The sequence below is a fragment of the Trematomus bernacchii genome, unplaced genomic scaffold (assembly GCF_902827165.1).
Source record: "Trematomus bernacchii unplaced genomic scaffold, fTreBer1.1, whole genome shotgun sequence".
NCBI classification, from domain to species: domain Eukaryota; kingdom Metazoa; phylum Chordata; class Actinopteri; order Perciformes; family Nototheniidae; genus Trematomus; species Trematomus bernacchii.
In genome coordinates this window covers 9,811,882-9,835,363 of record NW_022987313.1, presented here as the reverse complement: position 1 = coordinate 9,835,363, position 23,482 = coordinate 9,811,882, and the positions used below count along the sequence as shown (strand labels likewise).

The 23,482-nt window shown below is 42.1% G+C and overlaps 2 protein-coding genes across 2 annotated transcripts in view; one reads left to right on the top strand and one right to left on the bottom strand.

The window, feature by feature from the left end:
* Positions 1-23,482, top strand: part of acp7 (acid phosphatase 7, tartrate resistant (putative)) — a 27,325-nt gene extending 3,843 nt beyond the window's left edge. Inside the window, exons 5-14 of the mRNA XM_034122519.1 lie at positions 867-892; positions 1,735-1,832; positions 7,022-7,084; positions 20,061-20,175; positions 20,397-20,510; positions 21,872-21,938; positions 22,317-22,384; positions 22,476-22,547; positions 22,902-23,039; positions 23,154-23,482. Of these exons, the coding sequence (XP_033978410.1) occupies positions 867-892; positions 1,735-1,832; positions 7,022-7,084; positions 20,061-20,175; positions 20,397-20,510; positions 21,872-21,938; positions 22,317-22,384; positions 22,476-22,547; positions 22,902-23,039; positions 23,154-23,219 (827 nt within the window). The 3' untranslated portion in view covers positions 23,220-23,482. The remainder of the gene's footprint in view (positions 1-866; positions 893-1,734; positions 1,833-7,021; positions 7,085-20,060; positions 20,176-20,396; positions 20,511-21,871; positions 21,939-22,316; positions 22,385-22,475; positions 22,548-22,901; positions 23,040-23,153) is intronic.
* Positions 13,582-14,759, bottom strand: LOC117476151 (probable inactive protein kinase DDB_G0270444). Its single transcript, XM_034122534.1, has one exon. The coding sequence runs from the start codon at positions 14,259-14,261 to the stop codon at positions 13,830-13,832; it is 432 nt and encodes a 143-aa protein (XP_033978425.1). The 5' UTR covers positions 14,262-14,759; the 3' UTR covers positions 13,582-13,829.

Sequence of the window (23,482 nt, the reverse complement as noted above, 5' to 3'; positions counted from 1 at the left end):
GATTGTGGTAACGCAAATAAAATCCACTCAAGTGGTATATTTATCATTATAGAAATGACTGTTTCATGGTTGTTTTTGAGTAATATGTGCTGGATGCTGAATTGTGATCGACCAAATCCCTGGCGCTACAGCTTTTGGCTCCTGTCTTTTATTAAATGCCAGGATAATAAAATTACAGCATAATTTATCTTTGCATTTTGTTGGTTTATCAAATGAAACACCAAATGAAACGCTTGTTTACGGCCACTTCACACGTTTGCAGAGAATATAATTAATTTAATTGCCTCATAAAGTGGGATCACAATTTTGCTTGTGGCTAACGCTAGCCCAATGTTTATTTATTAAACGTATAGTTTGGTTTTTGGAAAATGTTAGATGAGAAAACAGATGCCATTCTTATTAATGTACACTTTATATAACCTATAGCCAACAGCAGATAAGATTCATTTGGGGGATGAATATACAAAGTCGTAATATATTGAGATCACTAAAAAAATCCCAGCATGCAACTCCCTGTAAAAAACACATGTTTTTTTATCACATTTATTTTATAGATTAGCGATAACTTCATAGATTATAGACATATCTTTATCTATTTTTCCAGTCTTTATGCTAAGATAATTTAACTGCATCATTTTAAGCATAAGAGTGGCATTAATCTCATCTAACTCTTAAAAAAAATGATAAAGCAAATTTACCAAAAATCTTCCATTTGCTTTTTCATATAATAAAAGAATAACACATTTTTTGGGTGGGAACTAATTTTGGCATAGTGCACCCGAGGTATTCATTCTCTATACTGTGGGAAAGTAGCAGTGCTAACAAACACTTCCTTCTAATCTGTAGACTTTTGTTTTGTTTTACAGGGGACTTTGCCTATGATATGCATGAGGTATTTTTACTCTTCTATAATTTCAATATTATGACCTTTGATGTGCCTACTTAAGGTTACTGCCAGCGAATTTCTTTCATCGATAGCGTATATTCTCAAAGCCACTCTGATTTTCCACTAATTCCACAGTGACAGATGAGATAAGCCATTTTACCCTTCTCCTCTGCCTCCATCTCGAGACTCTCCACTGTTTATTATTGGTTCATATTAAGGCCCTCCGCTGTGGTTGAGACACACAGCTTATGATTAGCATTACTGTGAAATGCCGTAAGCCTGTGGTGAAAGACGAGAGTCAGGGTCATATCGCCAAAAGTATTTCTTGAATAAAATAAGTGCCATTTCAAACCTCAAACTTAAGTCCCAATAACATATTTGCTCATTGTCTCCCTGTCATCTGTGATATTAGGGCATAAACTTGTCTTCGATGGTCATATCATTTTTCTTCAAATCCTGCATTATTCGTGCGAAATGCTAAATGTAATCAGCAGACTACGGCAAACATTAATAACCATAATTCATCCAAGATGTGTTTTTTTAGCTGGAATGGTGCACGTACACTCAGTGGCCTCACTGATATTATAAATAGAAAAGCAGAGAAAGGGAATTTTGTGTGATGGGTCATTATGTTTGCGGCAGGTACGAGCCGTGAGAACAGCTTTTAACCACAATGTGTATCTAAGAAAGAAATAGCCTCTGTTTTGAGTGAGGTTTGTAGGCTATGCATTCCTGAAGCCGTCTGGAAAATTGACTTGCATAGTTTAATCTAATTTGGAGAAACAATGTTATCCCATGGGAAAAAATCATTGTCGTCATGTAGTAACCCCTGATTGTCAATATTCCAGGATAACGCCAGGATCGGAGACGAGTTCATGAGGCAGATCCAGTCCATAGCCGCCTACGTGCCCTACATGACCTGTCCCGGCAACCACGAGTCCACATAGTAGGTGGAAGTTAATTATTTGATTTGATTTCACCTGTATTCAAATCGCATTTAGTGAAGGATTAGTTTGGATTTATTTCAAGTGGGATTTTATGTGGTACTTATCCAGTGTATGGCCTACAGTACAGTAAATGAAGGTCAGCACGACCCCAGTTTTCAGAAGAATGGAGGCTGAGCAATGTCCTGCTGCTAGCCACCTTCAAATAATCAATATCTGTCAGACCATGACAGCTGTTTCCAACTGGGGACCAAAGTCATTATTTATACCCTCCTTAAAGCCCCCAGACTTCATTGACAAAATCAGTACTAACCGATCCAGACAGTGGTAGAACAGCAACTGCCCTTTTTGTATTCAAGGTAAAATGACTGTTGAAGTTAATGTAGTCTGGTAAGCATAGATAACGGATTAAATTCTGTAAAAAGGGGTTTCCGAAGGTGAAGCTGGACGGCTGTGGCTCAGTGGCTAGAGTTCTGGACTTCGAATCAGGGGGTAGCTAGTTCGAGTCCCACTGCAGTCAGCATGTCGTTGTGTCCCTGGGCAAGACACTTCACCCAAAATTGCTCCTGTGGGGATTGTCCACAGTACTGAATGTATGTAAGTCGCTTTGGATAAAAGCGTCTAACAAATGACATGTAATGTAATGTAAAGCGGTTTTTACATTCTAAAAATAAAGTACACTTAACTGATAAAACATTTTTTATCTAGGCTTTAATAAATTGTGCTGCCCCAGCAGCCTGTGTTTAGCTTCCTTGTACTCCATCCTGCTTCTCCAAACTAGGGCCGTGCCAACAGCTCTCCACTGCTATAGATAAGTACCTCATATAACCTCACTTAACAGAGATTCATAGACAGTGAGACAACATGGAAGCTGTCCGAATGTCTCCGGTCCGTCTCCTGTTTTTGATTAGCTAATGTTTTCCTTTTTGTATACATTTTATGCCACATTCTGCCTCGGGGCAAAAGTATGATTAATGGACTTTGGGCAAAAATAGCAGCACATATATAATGTTGAGAGAGACTTGCCAGGCACTTCATGACAAATTGAAGTCAGAACTGGCTACTGTAAATGTGTGTGTGTGTGTGTGTGTGTGTGGTGGGGGGGTGATTTGAAAACCCGAAAAACAAAATTGTTGGTGAACCACAGTTTTTCCCCTTTAATGAACACACTATTGAAAACTCCTAACTTTACCATGAGCAGATGGGAGCTATTTTGGTCTCTAAAGGCTAGAGCAGCATTAATAGCCACCAACATGTAAACAAAGCAACGCTCTCCAAAACAAACATTTATCTGACTGGTAATAATCAGCTCACTACATGTTTTTCAGAGACACGGTTGTAACTCTGTCTGCGTATTGACTCGGCTTCACTGAACGTGTTGCGGTCTGGGACATTCTCTGGTCTGAGAGAATGCAACTGAAGTGTGGGGGAAAGTACAAATACAGAGCTGAAATATTTATTGATTGGACAATTGCGGAAACATAAATCTTTTTATTAAATCATTTTTAAAGAGTGAGTAATCAGTGTTTTTCAATATAATATAATAAACATCTGCTGGTTCCAGCCTTTAAATGTGAGGATTTGACTGATGGCCAGACAAAACAATTGTAGTGGACGTTTTATAGATAGTCCCATGCGGTGAGAGGGGTGGCCAAGGTCTGCAGTGTTTCAAAGTGGTGGTGTTGTTGGCGCCACTGTTGCAAAGACAACCAACTGCTTTCTGTTATCACTGCCTACTGACAACACAGGACACACTGCTTTTTGTTTTCCACAGTAACGTACATTTCTTCACCACCGACCAGCTTACATTCATTGTCTTTGGTAATTGTGGATCAAATCCAAACACTAATGGTGACATTGTTCTATAGCCATTATATTATGCAATCAGCTTTTACTTCAATGATATGTTAAAACAAAAATCAAGCCACTTTAAATAATAAAATAATGCAGATTAATTGGCTATAAAGGTTAGGGTTAGTGTTAGTAAAAGCTGATTGCATAATATAATGGCCCTTACATACATTGTCTTTGGTAAGTGGGGAACAAATCCAAACACTAATGGTGACATTGTTTAGCCATTTTATTATGCCATCAGTTTTTACTTCCTAATGATACGTTAAAGCAAAACTCAAGCCACTTTAGATATTAAAATAATGCAGATGAATTGGCTATAAAACTTTTTTTGCAGCCCTAAACATATTGTAGCAGCCTTGTCGTATTTTGATATTCTGTTATATTTTGTCTTTATCCTTTTGAGCTCTATCAATGTCCCCACAATGCAACTCATACATACATGGTTGTTTGAAGTCCCAGTAATATGGAACAGAAATGTACCACTGTCCATAAGTAAGAGTCTATAATCTGTCCTGGATACATTTTGCGACCTCGAGTTCAATGTTGTTGTGATGAAGATGAGTAAAGAGGAGAGAAAAGCAGAGACAGCGAAACCCTCATTCCGAGCGTTAGCGGCTAATGTATTCCTAAATTCCACGAACATCTGCTGGAGTCACTTGTGTGTGTTTATGCATTTTGAAACGTTTAGAGGTGACTGATCTTGCAGCATAATATTTACTTGCTGCCGCTGCTGAACAGTCCTCGCCTGGCCTCGCAATGTGTAACGCGACTACTGCCTGGTCTTTATTAAGAAGCTGCTAACAGTAGTCTCTTTTTCTTGGCGCCGCATGCTGACACAAAAACCTAACATCAAGAAACAGCTCGCTGCATTACATAACCAGAAATCTAACCCTCTCCCTCCCTTTCCTATACCTAAATGTGTGTTTTGCTCTGTGGTATTGTTACGAATCCAAATACTCCCAGCAGCTGGCCCCTGCTTTTTTCTTCCTCTCGCACTATACTTCTCCATTCATCTCTCTTTCCAACCTCAAAACCTAAAAAGGCAATTGAAACATGGCTGACCACAAAAGTTTTCAGTCAGCATTCCAGCAGGATGAGAACAGTGGACCCTCAGAAGATGCTAAGGCCCCAATCAAGACTGTCTTTGTTCACCGAGCACAATATGGTTCATCGGGCCCTCGGAGGGACAGGGGAACGAGCATCTGTGTTTGAAACGCTGCCCTGGGATGGAAGATAGTGACATGTTTCCTTTAGACTACAACTGGTTGAGGCAATGTCTCCAATTGCCTGGATTAAGCTCATCAGAGGATGAAAGGGAAGATCTGATGAAGGGAGGGGGGGTTCTTGTTGGGTCAGTTTAAGAGTCAGGTTGTTCACATTGACTTTGACAGCAACCAGATTTGCATCTCGGTCTTGTTTTAATGGAAAAGCAAACACACATGGAAACACGCTTGCTCTGGGTTACAGAGGACAACTCGCATGTTAAACGTCGGACTCCCGTAGTTCAGAATTATGAGACGAATATAATTGAATCGTATTTCTTTCAGGTTTTCCACCGCTAAGCCTTAACATTAGACTTTAAAACCTGCTGTTAAATGTATTTCTACAGGCTAATACATATAATACTCAGTTTGAATTCCTAGAGAGTGTGTGTATTATTTTTACTGAATAAAATGATTGTTTATTTCTACTAACTACTTTCCCAGATCCCTCTATATGGCTGCTGGTACACTTCCCAGCCACAAGATGGGAGTATGAACCCATTTTATGACCGTTTCTGGTTCAATGCCATGAGTTGAACTGATCTCACTCTTTATATCTATTTTATCTCCTTCTATGATGCATCAGAACATACTGTACATTTCAGTTGATGCATTGCTGAAAATGCTATGATGCTTCGTTTAATATATATTTCCTAACAATCCAGACTATAATATGACATTTCAGCTAAATGATTTGGGCTAAAAATAGTATGTCACACTTACACAAAGTTTTAGTATGTCCATAAAAACGACTCTGTGCATTCTCCTTCATGCTGAGAGATCACAAACGAGCCACTGCTGGATCACACACTGGCCCTGTCCATTTAATCCTGACCTCGCTGTGTCATTAGACGTAGCATTAGTAAAGGTCGCTGTGATCCTCCCTGTTCCTGGCCTTTGACCTGTGACCCCGCTGCTCTCCAGTTACCCCTAACCCTACATTAACCGAGTCAGTGCAGGGATCTGAACCGTCCCACCCTGACCCGGCTGCAGCCCAGTATACTCCCTCTTTTTCCCTCCCTTATGTAAGATAAGAAAACAATCAATCCCATCACCTCGGATAGTTAACGGCCCGTTGAGAAGATCGGCTCCTGCCTTCATGCGGAAATTAAAAACCGTGAAAAGAGACTGGCGGGTTGGCGTCAGGTTGAGCTTTCCATGAAAGAGTTTTTCCTTCTCGCATGGTGCACCCATTGTACTGTTTGGAGAGTGTTGGTTTGATATGATCTCTTGAATGTCGTTTTTGATTATTTTTGTCATAAAGGATGTATATGTATGAAATGTAAAGAGTCCCGAAATAAGCGGTGGTGATTGTGGTGACAGTGATAGTTAAATGCTAGTATCCTACATCCTATATCTGGAGCAAGTAGGAACCACCAAATCGCAGTCCTAAAAACCACCAAGGAAGTGCATGAGATGTAATTCATCTAGATCTTAAATTATACTGTTCTTTAAAGATGTCATGGTTTTTTGAGGGGTGTGTTTAGCGGCCGGTGTTCGTGATTGACAGGTGAAGCGTTCCCCCGCCATGGTGGCTCCTACTTTCTTGTCCCATCTTGGCTCCATCCAGGCTCCCCCAAATGTTGATTATCTGACCAAGATTCTAAGCTTCAAAAGCTCCCGTTAGAACGCCATAGGGTGAGGTCAAAAACGCTATGTTCATGTTTTCTACAGCCTCTAATTTGGAGAAGCAGCCACTGATATGCTGGCGTCAGCAAAGTGTACAGTTTCTCCGAAATATCTAAAACTAGCTTCATATTTTTTTTTTTACTTTGTAGCAGATGTCACCACAGATGCTTGATGGTCATCTTTATCCAGTGATATACCACCCTGAGTTTTCTGGCAGGTTGAAATCAAAGTGAAAAACTGAAGAAACAAAAGAAAACGAGGCAGTTTTTTTAAAGATATCATATATTTCCAAGCAAAGCTGAGAATGAGTGTATTGTGTAGGCACCACAAAATAAGAGAGAGCTGGAGTCTGTGGCGTTAATTTCCATCACTTATATATTCAAAGAACGTAGATTGCATAATCAGTCCCTCCGTTTAACTTTATTTTCCTTTATTTTTCCCCACAGTAACTTCTCCAACTACAGGAATCGTTTCAGCATGCCGGGCCAGACGGAGAGCCTGTGGTACAGGTAAGCTGGAAGAGAATATGTGGGGCCTTTGACGTGATAAACCACAAGCCGTTTTGGTTAGTCGTAAAAAATGGAGGCTCGGAAAAAGAAATCATATATTTTCCAACATGGGCCCCATGTGAAGTATCATGTGAAGGTTTACCTAGCCTCCTACTGTATTTCAGCAAGCATTAATGAGCTGCAAGAGGCAGCCCAGAGGAATTGGCTATCTCAGAGACATTGGAACTGCACAAAGAAGCTACACATCTAACTAACTGTGGGTCCTCGCTGTGAGACATTTGCCTTGCATTTGCAGAGCAGGTGTTTTATTGCCTCATTACCTTTCGGTGGCAATAGTTAAAGCTATCTTAATGAACAAAGTAAGTCCCAAGTGTAACGTGATGATGTGGTAATGATTAGATTGAATGAGCTAATAAACCCATCTTTTGAAGACCTGTTAACTCTGTTGCCAATTTTTGGTTTTGTTGTGTGAAGCCAGGGATAGCAAGACTTCACTTTTTACTCGTCTCCGAATTTATCTTGTAATCCAACGATGCTCTGCAGGAGGTTATTTAGATCAATATGTTTTTCTTGCTTTCAAGTCATTTTGGGCAAAGATTATACACAAATTTACATCATATCTACGAAAAAATAACAAATCTTCAGACAATTAGCCGCGTTCACACCGGAGTACTTTCACCGTACTTTTCGCGTTTTAGTTCCGTGAGTACCCCTTATGTCGCGTTCACACCAAAAATCGTACTTAATCTCGGGTACTTTTACCCCCATTTTTAGAGCCAGCTCAGAGAGCGTACTTTTCTGTGGGTGAAAAGTGCTCCAAAAGTGCCCCAGTGCTGATTGGCTGGGCGAATTGCAAACCACGCCCGTACAACTCTGAAAATGTTGTGTGGAGACGCCATTGTTTTTCCTCGCTACAAAAACACAACGCTCCGTGCGTTGTGTTTGTTTTTGAAAGCAGTTATGGCAAGCATCAAGAAATGATGAGGAGGTGTCGGCGCTTCTGGAGATCTACGCCGAGGAGGCGACCCAGGGAATGCTACTGAAGCCAGTTCGGTAGCTTTCACTCGACCTGGGAATTGTGCACAGCCGGCTAAATATAAAGAAACTCAGGACTACAAACGGCGGATTCAGTGGCCAACGATGACTACCACGACGAAGGTAAAATCAACTACATGCACTGGGGTTTTAATCTGCACAATAATGGTCTCAGATGTACTTTTATTTGCTCAGTAGATCAAGCTAGCCATGCTAGGCTCCGAGCTAGCTACATCTAGCTAGCTAGATATTCTCGGCCGCTCTGAAAACGTTTTGACTTGTGAATAACTGTGCAGTGTTTCTGTAATTTGCTTCACTAACTCATGGCACTAATCGTGTGTTTCAGGCGAGGATGGACAACTCTCGGGATTGGAAACAAGCGAGCTTTGCATTCTAGATAACAGCGCTAGCTCGTCCTCCTTACCAGCAACCAAACGCAAAGGTACACACACTGTAACTTTGTCTTGAAAGAACGTTACGCATCGAACTGATGTTCACAATCATGTTTATTTCATAATATTCATCATATTTTATGTTTAACTTGCCTCAACAACATTAAACAAAGTTCAAGCATACATGAAGCACTCTTCAAAAAGGAACAATCCTCCGTGTTTGAACCTCTTAAATCGCTGCATAGCCGATTTATTTGGACTGGATTATCCCAGAGAGGCCAAACATTCTTTATAACACAGTTTCAGATTTGTGAAACCTTAATTCTATTTGTGAAAATACAAAAAAACATTCCTAGTATGTTGTAAAACTACATGGCGACTAAACAGATCTTGTATCTTGCTTATTTTCCCCTCTTAGGAAAGTGGACACAGGATGCGAATTTCTTTGACACCGCCCAGGCGTTGGAGGACCGGCGTGCCGTGGTGAATGAGTCGCTGCGTGGAGATCAGATGGTGCTGTTCACCAAGGCCCAGGAAACGGAGGACAAGATGCTCACCTCGATGGAGCGCCAGGCAGAAGTGTTCAAGCAGCAGATGGAGCGCCAGCAGCACCAGGATGAAGTGTGGGCGCTGCGCCATGAGGAAGCGTCGGCGCAGCGGCAGGATGAGCGACAAACTGCATTTAATAACAGTTTATTTGGTATAGTTTTTGTAAATGTAAATACTGACACACGACACACAACGTTGCACTAAGGTGTGTATGCTGCTGAGAATATCCCTACACCTGGGACAGTTTATTTTATATTGTTATTACTGTTATGACTTTATTTTATATATAATGTTTACTGACATGTACAACTGACACTTTATTTACATTTAAAATTGTTCTATTTAATGTTATGTCTTGAGAGTGCAATAAAGAAAACCGACATGGCGATTAAGCTTATTTCTCCTGACACTTTATCTTTAGTGACCTGTGTAGCATCCTATACATCACATGTAAGTGATTATTCTGATACCATCATGTTTCATCGGTTATAAACTGGCAAAGCTTTATTTGTCATTTATTTATCAATGTTGCAACCTTGTGGGGGAATGGCAGCGGCACATACACAAATATGACAATTTATATCATTTTAAATATTATTTGACCTAAACTTTTAATTCCCCCCCATTTCACACAACACAACATGGAGTCCACTATGGCCCAAAACTAACATGTATGTTTGCATAGTGTTTATGGCAGACAGATGCAGTGGGTCTCAGGAAGATATATAATAAAGGTGGGTTTGCTGCTGAGACTCCCTACACCTGGGAGTTTATTTTATATTGTTATTACTGTTATTATATAGTACAACTGACACTTTATTTTATATTGACAATGTTTACTGACATGTACAACTGACACTTTAGTTACATTTAAAATATTTCTATTTAATGTTATGTCTTGAGAGTGCAATAAAGAAAACCGACATGGCGATTAAACAGATCCTGTATCAGTTTTTCTTCTTCTTCTTCTCTTGTTTTGTAGCGGATTGCAAACAACTTTAAGGTGCTTACCGCCACCTACTGTACTTGTAATCTTCCCTCAGGGAAAAGTACTCCGGTGTGAACGCGATCTGTACTAATGGCGCGTTTCCACTACACGGCCTGGCTCGGCCCCGCTCGGTATGGCTGGGCCTCGTTAGGACTGGCTCACTTTATGGCGCATTTCCATTACAGTTTAGGAACTGGGGCAGTATCTATAGTAACGCAGTGTAGGCGGAGCCGTGACGTGATCTTGAGAGGACCCCAGAAAAACAACACAGCCGTTAGCTGTTAGCACTCAGAGCTCACAGCTCCTCATATATGTTCAGAAACTAGACACAAGTTAAACAAGTACAAACCACAGACTGCCTGTGTCATGGTGAATACAGTCGCTGCTTTATTTATGTCTGTATAGGCCGTTGTTGTGAGTGTGGACGGTCGGCGCATATACTGCGTTAGCTTAGCCAATCTCCATTTAGAAAACAAGCATTTTAAAAGGTTTTTCCCCTGCCGTCTGTCTGCAGACTTGACAAAGCATTAATTCATGGTTTTTACTAACCGGCATCAGTATGTTGTTACTTCGGCATCATTTTGAAACGTGTATTACAATTAAATCACGGTCAAATATGTCCATCTTGTTGTAGTTGTTGCCCCCTTGCCAGCGACGCTCTCTCTAGTTTAGCATACTCAGCCCGACTCAGCCTCGTTGTCTCTGGCCCTGGCCCCACGATTTTATGAGGCCAGAAAAACTGTGAATTAGGACCCGCCGGCCGGTACCAAGTGGAAACGCAACCAAAGACGGGCCGCTGACGTCACAGCCCTCTTAAACCGGGCTGCGGGCTGTAGTGGAAACGCGCCATAAGTGCCCTGGGGTTAAAAGCGCCAGAGCTCTTAGTGCCGGAACTAAGTACAGGAAAGTACTTGGTGTGAACGCGGCTAATAATGGACACTTCTGAATGAAGGTTTCCATGGCAATGTTTCAAATAGCTTAATGCGCTATATTTGCACATGGATAAACACAGTGGTTATGTTAATGTTATGTAAATAAATCACTATTGCTTTCGATAGTTAGAATTAAGATAAACACATGTTGAGATCTTTGCTCCTAGCTGATTTTAACCCAGTTACTGTGGCTTCTCCTTTGCCGCAGACCTTTGACTCCCAAGATGAAATGGAGCTGCCAAAGCCTTTGTTGGTTTGTAGCTTTGGTTAATCAATTCAGCCAATACATAAATGCCATCATGGGATTTCCTTTCAAGCTCAGGTGCCAGCTGTACTGATATTGGCGTTGCGTAAGGAGGGCTCAATGGATATCAGTATGCAGGAAGAATTGTAATCGTTGCAGAGAAACAGAGGATTCCCTTTGAGGCCATGAATAACTCTGTGGAAAAGTGTCTGGGTAAGTGGAGTCAATATCATTATCAACAATGAGAGCCTATGTGCTATCTTTACAACAGGTAATAATGAGGTTTATTTAACAACAGGCAAGTTAAGTTTATTTAACAACAGGCAAGTTATAATTTAGAAATGCGGAATGGCTGGTGAAAGTGACAGATGACAAAGATGTGCCAGACAAAAATCCAGTCAGGACCCTCTCTGCTATGCCTTTACCATATCTATCTCAATAAAGAAAGACATGATTCTTGACGAGTGCAGATTGCTTTTGTTCTCATAGGTGAGGTGTTGGTTCCCCTGAGTCAGACGGGCCAGTTCTTCTGCTTCCTTCTTCTGCTGAGAGACAGCAGCCTCGTAGTCCCTCTGCAGTCCCCCAGAAGCCAGGGTCTTCTCAGACAGCTCTTTCTTTTGGCTCTGCATCTTCTGTGAGGCTCTGGAGAAACGAGCCTCCTCCTTCTGAAGGTTCTCCTCCAGTCTGCTGTAAGCTCTTCTGTCGGCCTGAAGCTTCTTCTCTTCAATGTACTGTTTATTGACAGCAGCCTCCAGTTCACTTTGCAGTCTTTTGTTCTCATAGGCGAGGTGTTGGTTCCCCTGAGTCAGACGGGCCAGTTCTTCTGCTTCCTTCTTCTGCTGAGAGACAGCAGCCTCGTAGTCCCTCTGCAGTCCCTCAGAAGCCAGGGTCTTCTCAGACAGCTCTTTCTTTTGGCTCTGCATCTTCTGTGAGGCTCTGGAGAAACGAGCCTTCTCCTTCTTAAGGTTCTCCTCCAGTCTGCTGTAAGCTCTTCTGTCGGCCTGAAGCTTCTTCTCTTCAATGTACTGTTTATTGACAGCAGCCTCCAGTTCACTTTGCAGTCTTTTGTTCTCATAGGCGAGGTGTTGGTTCCCCTGAGTCAGACGGGCCAGTTCTTCTGCTTCCTTCTTCTGCTGAGAGACAGCAGCCTCCAGTTCACTTTGCAGTCTTTTGTTCTCATAGGCGAGGTGTTGGTTCCCCTGAGTCAGACGGGCCAGTTCTTCTGCTTCCTTCTTCTGCTGAGAGACAGCAGCCTCCAGTTCACTTTGCAGTCTTTTGTTCTCATAGGCGAGGTGTTGGTTCCCCTGAGTCAGACGGGCCAGTTCTTCTGCTTCCTTCTTCTGCTGAGAGACAGCAGCCTCCAGTTCACTTTGCAGTCTTTTGTTCTCATAGGCGAGGTGTTGGTTCCCCTGAGTCAGACGGGCCAGTTCTTCTGCTTCCTTCTTCTGCTGAGAGACAGCAGCCTCGTAGTCCCTCTGCAGTCCCTCAGAAGCCAGGGTCTTCTCAGACAGCTCTTTCTTTTGGCTCTGCATCTTCTGTGAGGCTCTGGAGAAACGAGCCTTCTCCTTCTGAAGGTTCTCCTCCAGTCTGCTGTAAGCTCTTCTGTCGGCCTGAAGCTTCTTCTCTTCAATGTACTGTTTATTGACAGCAGCCTCCAGTTCACTTTGCAGTCTTTTGTTCTCATAGGCGAGGTGATGGTTCCCCTGAGTCAGACGGGCCAGTTCTTCTGCTTCCTTCTTCTGCTGAGAGACAGCAGCCTCGTAGTCCCTCTGCAGTCCCTCAGAAGCCAGGGTCTTCTCAGACAGCTCTTTCTTTTGGCTCTGCATCTTCTGTGAGGCTCTGGAGAAACGAGCCTCCTCCTTCTGAAGGTTCTCCTCCAGTCTGCTGTAAGCTCTTCTGTCGGCCTGAAGCTTCTTCTCTTCAATGTACTGTTTATTGACAGCAGCCTCCAGTTCACTTTGCAGTCTTTTGTTCTCATAGGCGAGGTGTTGGTTCCCCTGAGTCAGACGGGCCAGTTCTTCTGCTTCCTTCTTCTGCTGAGAGACAGCAGCCTCGTAGTCCCTCTGCAGTCCCTCAGAAGCCAGGGTCTTCTCAGACAGCTCTTTCTTTTGGCTCTGGATCTTCTGTGAGGCTCTGGAGAAACGAGCCTCCTCCTTCTTAAGGTTCTCCTCCAGTCTGCTGTAAGCTCTTCTGTCGGCCTGAAGCTTCTTCTCTTCAATGTACTGTTTATTGACAGCAGCCTCCAGTTCACTTTGCAGTCTTTTGTTCTCATAGGCGAGGTGTTGGTTCCCCTGAGTCAGACGGGCCAGTTCTTCTGCTTCCTTCTTCTGCTGAGAGACAGCAGCCTCGTTGTTCATCTGCAGTGAGCTGCTTTTTGTTTGCTCCTCTGCTTTGGCTTTTCTCTCCTCATCCAGGGCTTCCTGAAGGCCAGATGATTTGTCATATCTCTCAGATCTTTCAGAGTCCTCTGTCTGTGAAACATAAAACAATTATTATTGTGTCGTCTATGTGCAGTGTTTTTTATTAAGAAAACAGAAGTGGAGTTAACTCTGCATCAATGGGTGTGAACAAGTATGCTGTGATCAATTGCATTAAAGATGATTTACTATTTTGATTGATTTTTTTGAAAAACTTTAGTAAAGAAACTAAAGCGTTGAGTATTAGCTTTTTTACAGTCTTCATTAGTGTAATTGTAGACATGTGTGCCACTGAATTGAATTCTTACCTCAGCAAAGGAAGTGTCGCTGTAGTTTTCTCTGTTGCTGGAGATGGAGGTCTGCTCCTTAATATCCTCTTGAACCTCCTCAACTTCCTCCTCCACCTTGTTTGTAAACTCCTGCCCCTCCTCCATGGTTTTCTGCACCTCCTCCATGGTTTCCTGCACCTCCGCCATGGTTTCCTCCAGGATTTCCTCCTCAATTTCCTCCTTGATCTCCTCCTCAACAGAACTGTCCTCAGATGGACAATTCTTTCGGAGCCATCGAGACTTGTTGAACGTCTTGTTGAAAACTGATCTTACTCTGTCCATCTTATTCATCGTGAAGAAATAGCTGCTTCTTACTGATAATGTGAACTCGATGTGGCTGGGATAAAACCTGGCTTGTTATCGTCCTGCACAAACTGCAAATAAGTTGTGTAGCTATTTAACCAGAGAACATTCCGGAATGTGCTTTGGTCTATACCGACACATTCTACATTCCATTTCAAAGTATTCTACATTCAATTTCAAAGTATTCTACATTCCATTTCATTTCAGACATTCTAAAAGTATGGAGGAAAGTCACCTGATAAGCAAAGTTAGTTCATGGAACTAAAGAGCAGATCGCGTTCACACCAGAATAAGTTCCTGAGGGAAGATTACGCAAATGAACCCGCTGACGTCACTTCTTCTTATTCTTCTGCTTTGGGTTTACTGGCAGGCCGCAAACAACTTCATGGCGTATCCTGCCACCCAAATTCCCCGGCCATAGTTGGGGACTGGCTTCAGTAGAAGCTGCTGGGAAGCTCCTCTGAGTCCCCAGGAGCCTGCAGGAAGTTTCACTGATCCACGTCCCCTCCCCTGAGCCAAACGATAACTTCTGGCAGCTATCCTACTTGCTAAATGGTAGGCAGATGGACTGGGGTACGTTGTAATGTGATTTTACATGTTATAAAGAGAGTAGGGGTGTAACGGTATCCGTATTCGTCCCGAACCGTCACGGTTCGGCGCATGCAGTCACACGACGAATACGCCTTTTTTTTATGAAGGGAAAAAAGTCTGTCACTCAGGGCAGTATCCATTACACCAGCGACGTGCAGTCAGTGGAGGCAGGGGAGGCAAAGCCTCACCTGTCATACTCCAATGTAACGGAAAAACAACTAAAGAAAAACGAAATAGTAATAATAATAAAATGTCTCCACTGATCTGTGTTGTAAGTGTGATTTATGTATGATTCTAATCCCTTTTTATAGTCAAAATCAGCAAATTTGCCGAGCTCCGCTACGGGAGCGATGACAAGTGAGGCAGGGACGTGCTCTGCCTCTCGTAAGCCCACAGTAACTTGCTGGAGCGCGGGCACTAATGTAGCGCGGGCACTTATTTTGTGAGCGCGCTCAAGCCATTATGCGGCTTTCACACCGGCGCTTTTCACTTTCTAGCTCCTCGCGAGAGCTTTTCTGGTTCAGCTCCCGTTTCCCTTTTCAGCTCCCGCTCTGTTCACACTGCCCAGAGCTGCCGCTGCTGCGTCATGACGTCACAGTTTACGTCGCTGATTTTCTCCCACAACAACAACGGGCCGGGGACTGCATCGGGTCGTGTTGCTTTTAATCATACGAAGCCAGATTAAATTAAATAACGACTTCTCCAACCTTATACTTTTCTCCAGAGTGCCGTGGTTCATTGTTTATTAATGTGTTTCAGCGGCATTTACCGACCGCTGCAGTGGCTGCACTTCCACGGGAGTTTATTGTCCCGTTAGCTCCGGGTTAGCTCACACGGCTCTAAAGTATTCACTGTCTGACTGTCACACAAGCAGCTGATACATATCCCCAGTTCCCCTTAAGTGAATGTGTGTCAGTCTGAATTGACGCTGTTTGGCATCACAACGCTGTTATGAAAGTTTCTCTGGTATAACATGGGTGATGTTAGCATAGCAACCGAAGCTAAACTGACTACTTGCTAAGCCGTTTTCTATAGGCACATTTTACCGGCGTATTTTTCATTATGATTCTACTTGTGATAGTCGGACATGACAACCTGTATAGCCCATGTATCTCCACAATGATCAATAACAGCGAACGGATGGTCAAAGTAAGGTTTCCTGCACGCCTCGACGTAAGAGACGTAAGCGACGCCGCGTCATAGCTCCGAAGCTCTTGCCTCTGGACCGACAATTTTTTGGAGCTGGAAGTGAACCGCATTCCGGAGCTATGACGCGCCGCCGCTGCGGTGTGAACAGGAAAAACCGGCGCTTTTCAGGCTCAGGCTCCCAGCAGGAGCTGGAAAAGCGCCGGTGTGAAAGGGGTATAACTGTGGGCTGAGGTGAGGCACAGATGAGCTCTGCCTCAATTCAGAATGCGTCACCCCACAGAAACTGGCTGGAAAGCGGGCCCTAAGCGCATGCCTGTCACCATCTCACTGTAGGTCACCAATGTAATGTATGTAGATCCCTTTATTACTTTTATCCTCGCCATCCATAGTCTCTAAATAACTTATTTCACGTATATATGATATTTAGGCTCGCTGGTCTCAACGGCAATGAAAATGCACCAGGGGAGGCAGCCATAACCTCTGCCGCACTGAAGGGGGCGCACGTGAGCCCACAGGTTCTTGTTGCTACTGTAATTCTACGCAGAGACGGTAGACGTAACAACAAACTAGACTTTTGAAACTACAGGAAGATAAGGAGGACTTTTACAAAAAAGTAATAGAGATTGTTGTCCAGAAGGATAGCATGGACTTCATCTTCAAGTCAAGGTAAGACCACATTTGTAATGAAAATGGGATCTTACTAAGAAAGAACAATCCAATATTTAGGCATGCAGTCTGAGTGGACACAACAACTTCTGAGAAATATAACACAACACAACATTTCACAATCGATTCGCCCAGCTTGGAGGCAAGAGAAATGTCTCGGAGTAATGAATTAAACATAGCAGCAGGTACAAAAATATATATTAGTGCTTACCGGGGGAAACATGAATAATGTATTTTGCAAATGGATCCATTTAAAACAGAGATAGCTTTTTCCTGCTGGTTTGTGTTCACACCGAGCTGACAGCTGTGGTTTAATTTTCCCACTGGGCAGATTTGGCCCTGTTGAAATGAGGGTTTTAAAAAAAGCATTCCCACCTCTGCAGGATATATATAGCATGTGTAAAGAAAATGTTGAGGTGAGTGAACGTGTTTTCCCCAGATTAAAAACGGTCAGTCACTTTAAGTCAGTGGTTTATTCTTAATGACAGAAATCTCACAGAAACACAGCCAAGGCGAAATATTGCTGATACACAAACACAATATGTTGAGGTGGTTGTGAAAGTGATGGATGGAATTTAATTTTCAACATCAGGTAGATTTTGTTCTCTCAATATGAGGCTTTAGGACAGCATTCTCAATCCTGGAATGATGTGATAACAATGACATGAAATGTATATGTGGGGACTATTGCCCCTCAATATCTCCATGGATTGATACTGTGTACTTTTTAGTCAAATGCACGTGCTCTCCGATTACTACCACGACATTCTTGCTATTCATACCATTTATTTAAACTAAAAAAATGCGTGTGTTGGCAACATGGAATACACGGTTTGCTAACAGAAGTTCTCAGATCTTGTACTTAAGTAAAAGTAGAAGTAACAGAGTATTTCTACATTCTGGTACTTCTACTTTGACTTAAAAAATTGTGAATATTTATAAAAACGGGAACAATGAATGAATATTAATGGTTTGGGTCACAATGCCTGTGAATAATTAGCCCATAATAGCATGCATATTAATGGACAAGTTAACTGATGGCAGGAAAGAGTGGTGAAGATTTAACGAAATGTTGTTTAATGTTTTCAGCATGGGAGAGGCAGGAGACATTATTAAGGCTGAGGCGACTAAGTGGGATTTGTAGACGAGAGGAAAATAAATGTTTTAGAGATGAGGAAAGATGAGAAATAAAAGTGTTAGAGAGCAGGAGAAAGGCACTCAAGGTAAAACAATCGTAAATCTCACTGAAGTATCTCTGCATCCATTTCTCTTCCACTTTCCCCATTTGTGGACATTTTGTTTCAAGCCCAAGGACATCAAATGTCAAGTTCAAGAGTCCATACATGCACTTATCTTTTTTGCACTCCTGTCTTTCTTCTTCTGGCTATTCCTCATTTCACTCAATGATGTGAAATGTAATCAGAGTGTCTTCAGACGTCTAAAACATCTCCTTCAGACGGACAACACTCTGCATGGAAAGCAGGTGAAAGGGAAGCTGTCAATGGGAATAATGATCTTTTAAATCTCTGAAAAACTGTATTAAAATATTGATGATTTAGGCCTCATTTAACGGCATAAATCATTTCAGACACTTGATAACTCATTATAGAACTAATTATCTAAATAAAAACTCTCTTAGAAGTAAATATCAAACAAATATTTAGCAAAGCGCCGGCAGAGATTTAACTTAATTACTGTCTTTCCCTTCAATGAGAGGATTGTTGATGAAATGATTCAAAGTGAAATGGATGCTGTCATACTTTCAACTCATGGTCGGCTTGTTCTCACAACACATTGCTTTGCTACTCGAACACTAGATACACTTCTAAATGCCACAGAGTTGACAGACTTAAGATAACAGAGAAACATGCTGCTAAAGGAAATCAACAGCTTCACAAACTCTAGTAGTTTTGCTGCGATTGCAAAGATAACATCCTCTCAGGGATTTATTCTGTGTGAGAATGAAGTCAGAAAATGCTTTATGAGTGAAGATAAAACACAATAGAGCAGGGGTGTCAAACTCAAGGCCCGGGGGCCAAATCCGGCCCGCGACTTCATTTTATGTGGCCCCACAAGAGCTTGCAAAGAATATAATATGTTTATTATACGGTTACATGCTACTTTACAGAAGCACGTTGCCCATAAACAACATGTCCCACAATGCATCTCAAATTTGACTTTTTCTCAGAATTTGACTTTTTTTGTCCAAATATGCCTTTTTTCTTAGAATTAGCCTTTAAATAGATTTTTTTTTCAAAATGTCACAATCAATGTTTTTCCAGAATGTGGCTTTTCTTTTAAAATCATATTGTGACATTCTTACTGAAGAGACTTGCAATTATTTGCCCTAGACTTCTGCTTTCAGACGTAGTTAATTATGAAGTTATATTAATTAATGATATAGTCTTAAAGTTACAACCGGCCCTTTGAGTGCAACCATAATGCTGATGTGGCCCGTGATGAAATTGAGTTTGACACCCCTGCAATAGAGACTAAAATCCTTGACCAATTAATATTAATAATATACTTTTGAATGTTATTAGCTGTAATTTGGCCCTTGATAGTGTTTATTTGACATATAGTCTACAGATTTGTATCTTTCACTGTCAACATTTTACTTATTATTTCTGTTTTATTTTATTTTTTGAGATGTTTCTATTTTGTTTGTTTATTTTCTACTCTTTTTTTCTGCTGCTGTGACGACAGAAAAATCCCAATTTGGGATCAATAAAGTGAATCTGATCTTATCTTATATTTGGAAACAGAAACAAGGATGATTATGATCTGATTGGAGCAGTCTGGGGACAAACGGATCACAACAACACTGAGGTTTTCTCACAGGATAAATGAGCGAGCTGTTGGTGGTCACAGGGAGGAGGAAATACAAACTGAGTCTGGGAAGTTAAGGAGAAGCTCTGCAGCCGACTCTCAGAGACACTCCGCGCTGTAGTGGAACTGCGCCATTATCTCATGGCACACTGCAGACGTCCCTGTCTCAGGCAGTAAGATAATACGGTGCTCGACCACAGGCCAGCTGCCCGCTGATCAGTCTCTGGGAACAAGAAGTCCCACCACTGCTACTGGAAACAGTTCAGTTTACAACATGCAGAACACATGTACAGAACACACGCTTTTCCATGAACCGAGCAGGATGAACACGTAAGCGCTCATGTTACAGCAGGGACTTAATGCTCCAAAGTGGATCTGGCACTGCATCCAGCAGCGAAATGTCAGAGACAAGAACATTGCTTGGATTTGGAAGTATTTTTCACACTTTTGTGGCGTTTAAAGTGAGGCCTGTTTTTGCTTATGTGCTGACTTTCAGCATGCTTCCTCTGCTGGGTCGCGGCTGTGTATCATTTTAACGATGTGTGTCCACAGCTGGAACCTGGGGTCAGCGCACATCATCTCCCTCTCCACCGAGGTTTATTTCTACCTCGAATACGGCCTGGAGCTCGTCTTCAAGCAGTACGAGTGGCTGAAGAAAGACCTGGAGGTTAATGACCGCACCACTTACACGTGTTGATGATAACTAAGTCCTCTCTTTTGTTAACACTCTCTTTTTCCATTTCATTGTAGAAATAGTTCCATTCTTTGCTTAAACAAATAAAATGTACTGATTTCTTATTTTGTTCCATCGTAAAATTATCTTCCCATCAAGATGTCACACACACATTTACATGTGCTTGTCTTTACCACTTTCTTTTCCCAACGTAGGAGGCCAACAAGCCAGAGAACCGAGCAGTGCGTCCGTGGATCATCACCATGGGACACAGACCCATGTACTGCTCCGACGACGATCAGGACGACTGTACCACCTTCGACTCCCTTGTATGTAAATCAAACACACATAATCCACACACATTTCCTAATGTACACAGTAACCTAATTTAAGGATTTCTTCACACTGCCAGATTATGTATTGCTGTAAAACCCGTACTGACAGCAGTTTGATAAGGAGCACATACACCAGGCCTCTTTTTAATTGGAGGGATGGAACCCTCTTTAATGGTCACACATGCACAGCACACACAGTGACATTTGGCCTCTGCATTTAACCCATCCTAGTACCAGGAGTCTAGTACCAGGAGCAGTGGGCAGCTATTGTACAGCGCCTGGGGAGCAATGGGAGTGAGGGGGGGGGGGGGGGGTTGTCCGGTGCCTTGCTCAAGGGCACCACGGCAGGGCCCAGCAGGTGAACTGGGACCTCTCCAAGTAGCATCACTTTATGAGAAAAGACAGATTGGTAAAAAGATGAAGCGTCAAAGGGCCGGACATTTACATTTCCTATATGTCTGACGATGAAAGCTAGGTATTTAAATGTGAAAACAATGCATTTATTTTAATGTTATAAGAAGTTTAAATAAAATATATGTTTTTTTTTTATTGTATTTAATTCTTTTGAATACACTCGGCTGAAAAAGCCTTGGTTATAACTTTTTACCAACGTACCAAGTGTTCTGTCCTTAAAAATATTATAAATAAAATATAGTAAACACCCAATAACTTCTATTTTTAGCAGGTTATTGAAATAAAAACAAAATCATACTGCCGTTGACAAGCTAGGAATTTTACTTTGAAAACAAAGCACCTTTTAATATCATCAGGTGGTTGTTGTTTTTAAAAACACAAAGTACCTCACACTGCTACTTGGTGTCAAGTGTGAAAGCTCCTGTTGTTATGACTTTACTGCATTTCGTATGGCAGACATTTTATTGGTGTAATTATAAAAGTTTTGGTGTTACAACTGTCCCTAACCTTTTATTCGTTTTGGCCAAGCAAATGAAAATGATATCATTACCACATTTGATTAATTGCCTACAAACACAGTTTTACAGTGTGTTCTTTAGACTGCAGCACATCATCTGTACTCTTAAAGGCTTTATTTTGTATCATCAAAAAGGTATTTGTAGGATTTGTGTTACTTGACACTTTAACGGCCCCGGTAGCAGACGTGTGGCACGTGTTGCAGGCTGGCCACACCACACAGGCACATTGAGTGCGGTGTGCTGTCATAATCACTGTATTTTGTACCAAATAGTTTCCACTTATGCTTACTTCCCTCGGCACTTGGCACGGTTTGGAGTGAGGCTGGTAGGTGCATGCTACCAGGTCGTGTTTCAGGAGGCAGGTAGTGTTTCGGACAGTAATGCAAGTTCACGCTGACATTATTCCTCTCTGTTTTATCTCAGGTTAGACTGGGACTGAATTTCACCAAACCGCCAGCTCCCGGGCTCGAGGATTTATTTTACCACCAAGGTATGGTCTCTATTTGTGTGCCGCTAATGGGTCTTTAAGATCACATACTTGCGCACTCAGACAGACTAATGTCCCAAAAGTTGCAGAGAGCACAGCAATCCAAACATTCTTTATTAAAAAAGCAGGCTTTGGTCTGGCTGGCATCCCTACAGCCCATTTGCAAATGTTTTTCCTGTATTACGTTTCCCAGACCTTTGTTTGTTGCATTTAATTGTTTAGTCGTAATGGAACTTTTTGGTTGCTCTGAAGCTTTTGTTGATTTCTGAGACATCTCAAAATGAAATGGGCAGAGGATCTGAGAAACATGAGCGTACAGAGCAAGAATGTTATATTTTTTTCTATGGAAGGTTCCTGATTATAATCAAATATGTTTTACAGGAGTGGATGTGGCGTTGTGGGCACATGAGCACACATATGAGAGACTTTGGCCCGTCTACGGTGACAAGGTCAGCTCTTGCATTCTTAATCCTCCGCGTTCTTATATCTATAGTCTTTATTTTAGATCAGGGAAAAAACTTGATCTGTTTTTCTCTTTAGGTTTACAATGGGAGCAAAGCGCAGCCTTATGTGAACCCTAAAGCTCCAGTCCACATCATAACAGGCTCTGCCGTAAGTACTTTCACTTTGTTATCCTCCCCAGGTGTATGAACAAACAGAGTTTCACCAACAAAAACAATGTTATGTATTGTTCACAGTCCTCTCTGCAGCACTTGGTATGCCACAGGAGTTTGGTAGCAGCTGTGCCTCTGGTTGAGTGTTTTCTGATGTGGTTGTGAGCGGTGCAGGGCATGCTTCGTCATCCAACCACAGAGGGATTACTCATCAGCGTATCAAAATGCGGCCAGACACACACCGAGGCTCAGCCACAGTTGTAAATGTCATACAGGGCTTTGTGGACAGAGCTCGTGAAAGACATGTGCTTCATTACTAGCAGATTTAGTTAAATCACCGATTCCTCCGCAGGGCTGCAGAGAGAAGACCGACCGGTTCAATCCAAACCCCAAAGAGTGGAGCGCTCTCCGCAGCACAGACTACGGCTACACCCGCATGCAAGTGGTCAACGCCACCCACCTGTACTTGGAGCAGGTGTCAGATGATCAGGTGAGCACACATGCAAGAAAAACATGCATACAAGCACAGCAAAGGTAAAAGGATACATTTAAGGTCAAAGAGTATTGCCTCAATTCATAACAAATACTTTTCTGTGTGTTCTAGTATGGGAAGGTGATTGACAGCATATGGGTGGTGAAGGAAAAACATGGCTTCTCTTCCTGGTTCTGAAGACTGCCAATGCCACAAAAAAAAAGACTGCTCAGGAAATGCTCTTTGAACTAAAAACAAGCACTTTATCACACAAATCATGCACTGATGATGAAAGTTATTTAGCTGTTCAAATTCAGATGACGTGGATCCATTGATTTTTAACATTTATATAAAATTATGTTTTATCCAATCCAAAGTCCACTTTATGATGATAATGTAAAATATGTAAAATACTTTTGAATAAATCTACTTTTTTAAATGGAATTTTCCATGGAAACTAT